The sequence below is a fragment of the Vicia villosa genome, linkage group LG2 (genome assembly GCF_029867415.1).
Source record: "Vicia villosa cultivar HV-30 ecotype Madison, WI linkage group LG2, Vvil1.0, whole genome shotgun sequence".
Classification (NCBI taxonomy): domain Eukaryota; kingdom Viridiplantae; phylum Streptophyta; class Magnoliopsida; order Fabales; family Fabaceae; genus Vicia; species Vicia villosa.
This window is the reverse complement of record NC_081181.1, coordinates 211,718,060-211,720,901: the sequence shown is the minus strand read 5'-3', so window position 1 is coordinate 211,720,901 and position 2,842 is coordinate 211,718,060. Positions and strand designations below refer to the sequence as shown.

General features: G+C 37.7%; 1 protein-coding gene across 1 annotated transcript; it reads left to right on the top strand.

Annotated features, from left to right (window-relative positions):
- The first annotated feature begins 288 nt into the window (after positions 1 to 288).
- LOC131651245 (protein FAR1-RELATED SEQUENCE 5-like) lies at positions 289 to 1,182 on the top strand. The gene is made up of 2 exons (XM_058920915.1): positions 289 to 405; positions 463 to 1,182. Exons 1-2 carry the CDS (start codon positions 289 to 291, stop codon positions 1,180 to 1,182), a joined length of 837 nt encoding a protein of 278 aa, XP_058776898.1.
- The last annotated feature ends 1,660 nt before the right edge of the window (positions 1,183 to 2,842 follow it).

The window sequence follows — 2,842 nt, the reverse complement described above, 5'->3', positions numbered from 1 at the left end:
TCCAAAACCTCAACCAATTTCAATCATTTTTTCGTATCCAAACCACGTTTCACGTGGTTCATTATATCAAGGAGAGCATAGCAAGCTACAATTTGAGGTAAAGTTATCTCATTCATTCTCTCATTTTACTGCATTGGTACTGATTTGTTGAAGAAGAAACACGTCAGTTCGGAAATGTACTTCCAAAATTCACCAAACTTATTTCGGAAATGCATTTTCGAAATAAGGTCTGCTACAGAATTCAAAAAACAGTCATGACAGAATATTTGTTTTGTGCACATGTTAGGTATGGCGCATCCCGACAACATTTCCGGAGATGAATTAGAAGTTCCGGAAGACGTCAACGTAGATGCTAAGTTTAAAGAGTCAATTAAAGATGTTAAAACAATTGTCATTGCGGTGGATGTTCGACCATAATTTACCAATGAAATGACATTCACTTGTCGTGAACATTTGCTACAGTGGGTCCGAAATAAAGCAAGTAAATTTGGATTTAGCGTTGTGATAGCAAGGTCTGACAATAGCACTAGTAGAAGGCAAGCATTTGTTATGATGAGATGCGAGAGGGGTGGGAAGTATGTTCCAACAAATCGGAAGTTAAAACATGATGACACAAGGTCGAGAAAGTGTGCGTGTTCGTTTAAGTTGCGCACATCTTGTAGGGTTGATGGTTTGTGGTGTTTTAGCGTCATCTGTGAAATTCATAATCACACATTGGAGACCAAGCTACACGACCATCCAGAATCAGAATTATCGATAATCAAAGTTGCGCCGAGAAACATACTTGCCGATTTGAAGCGAAAAAGACCAGATAGTGTTTCAAATATCAAGCAGGTATACAATGAACATTACAATCTTAGCACTACGAAAAAAGGTCCGAGGTCGAAAATTCAACACCTTTTGAAACTGTTGGGTGATAACCAATATGTTTCAAGTTTCAAAGCTTGTGAGGACATAGTTACTGTTCGTGACATATTTTGGACTCATTGCGAAAGTATCAACTTGTTCAACACATTTGCAACCATCCTTATAATTGATTCGACGTACAAGACCAACAAGTATAGGCTTATACTTCTAGAAATTATTGGTGTGACCTCTACGGACAAGACATTGTCGGTTGGATTCGCTTTTTTGCAATGTGAGAAAGAAGATAACTTTATATGGGCTTTGGGAATATGTTAGACTTTGTGATTGATCAAAAAAAATATGCCTAGTGTCATCGTTTTCGACCGAGATAATGCACTTATGAATGTGTTCAGTACTGTCTTTCCGACATCAACCGCAATACTTTGTTGGTATCATATAACAAAAAATGCTTCTATAAATAATGCTTCTATACATTTTCATCAACATATCAAGCCACAATCAGAAATGACTCAAACCTACCCCCACCTTGCTTTTGTCTACTTCAGCAGTGGTTACCTGATGCCACTTCAATTTAGGTTATCACGCGACACGCCGTTCACGGAGTTGATTTCGACACTGAATTCCCTCTTGCATTATCAAGAAATCGGAAGGTGGCCAAGTTTCGGTACCGTTCACCTTCACTGGACGCCGAAGAAACGTCAAGTTCACCCCATTTGAGCTCAAGAGCGACCACAATTTAAAGGTTATATGGACAAATTTTGAACGATATTCTTCGAAGGTTCTAATCGAGTTGGATATGAAACTTCAAATATCGGGAGAAGACGTTATCAAAATGTTGTGTCGTCCACAACTACCCGTGTTTAACAATATGCAACTTTAATTTTATGTTGAACTATCTATGTAATTTCGATTATTTATGATAAATTGATGCTTTGTTGCTTTGTTTTTCGACAAAATATCCTTTTTGGTCCTTTAACTATACCTCAATGTCCATTCTGGTCCCTTATCTCTAAAAAGTGTCAAAGTGGTCCTTTAATTGTTCAAAAAGGACCATGTTTGGCCTTTCTGTCCAAATGGCACAAACGGACGTTAGATTTGTATACGTGGCAGGTGATGTGAAATGTTATATGCTCATTCTTCAACCTTGTCTTCTTTACCGTTTCCTTCATATTTCTTCATCTTTGCTTTCCCCAAATTCTAGGGTTTCCATTTCAATCCCAAGTCAGTTTCCAAAATTATTTGTGTAAAATGAAGAAGACATCATCATCAATCTTAGGGCCATGTTCTTATGACTCGAATACGAAGAGTGGTGGTGGTTTAGTTGGAAATTTGCGATGGAAACCCGTATGTGGGTGTGGAGAGATAGCTCTTCTTCTAAGGGCTTAAACTACCACGAATTTTGGGAAGCAATTTTGGGGTTGTCGTAATTACAAGGTAAAAACGAATTTCAATTGTGTGTTCATCTCATGTATTGACTTATGATTTATGCGAATGTTGAACATCACATGGTTCAACCAAAATAGGGTGTGGATTTTTTCAATGGTCCTTTGATGATGTGGTGGATGAGAAAGACCAGTTTATGAAGCTGCAAAATAGTAAGAATGAAAGACTTGCAAACAAAAGGTCACGGGTTCAAATCCCGCCTGGTGCGCTTTGTCAGTTTTTAAATTTTTTTATCATTTTTTTGCAACTGGACGTATCTCACCCTCTATTTTTCATCAACAAAAACCAACAATTTTCCAACAATCATCTACTAATTTCACACTGTCAACCCAAACACTTTTTTCATAACTTTATTTACAGTGTGAATGTAACTCGTTCATCTAAAAAACATAAAACAAACAGAAACTAGTTAGCCGAGCTACGGTACCTCTGATTCCTCAAAAAGGATACGTAGGCAGCGGGATAGGGCCCGTGCGAGTATAATTCTTTCTTTTCCCTACATTTTGCATGCATTTTAGTACAGATTAGCGCA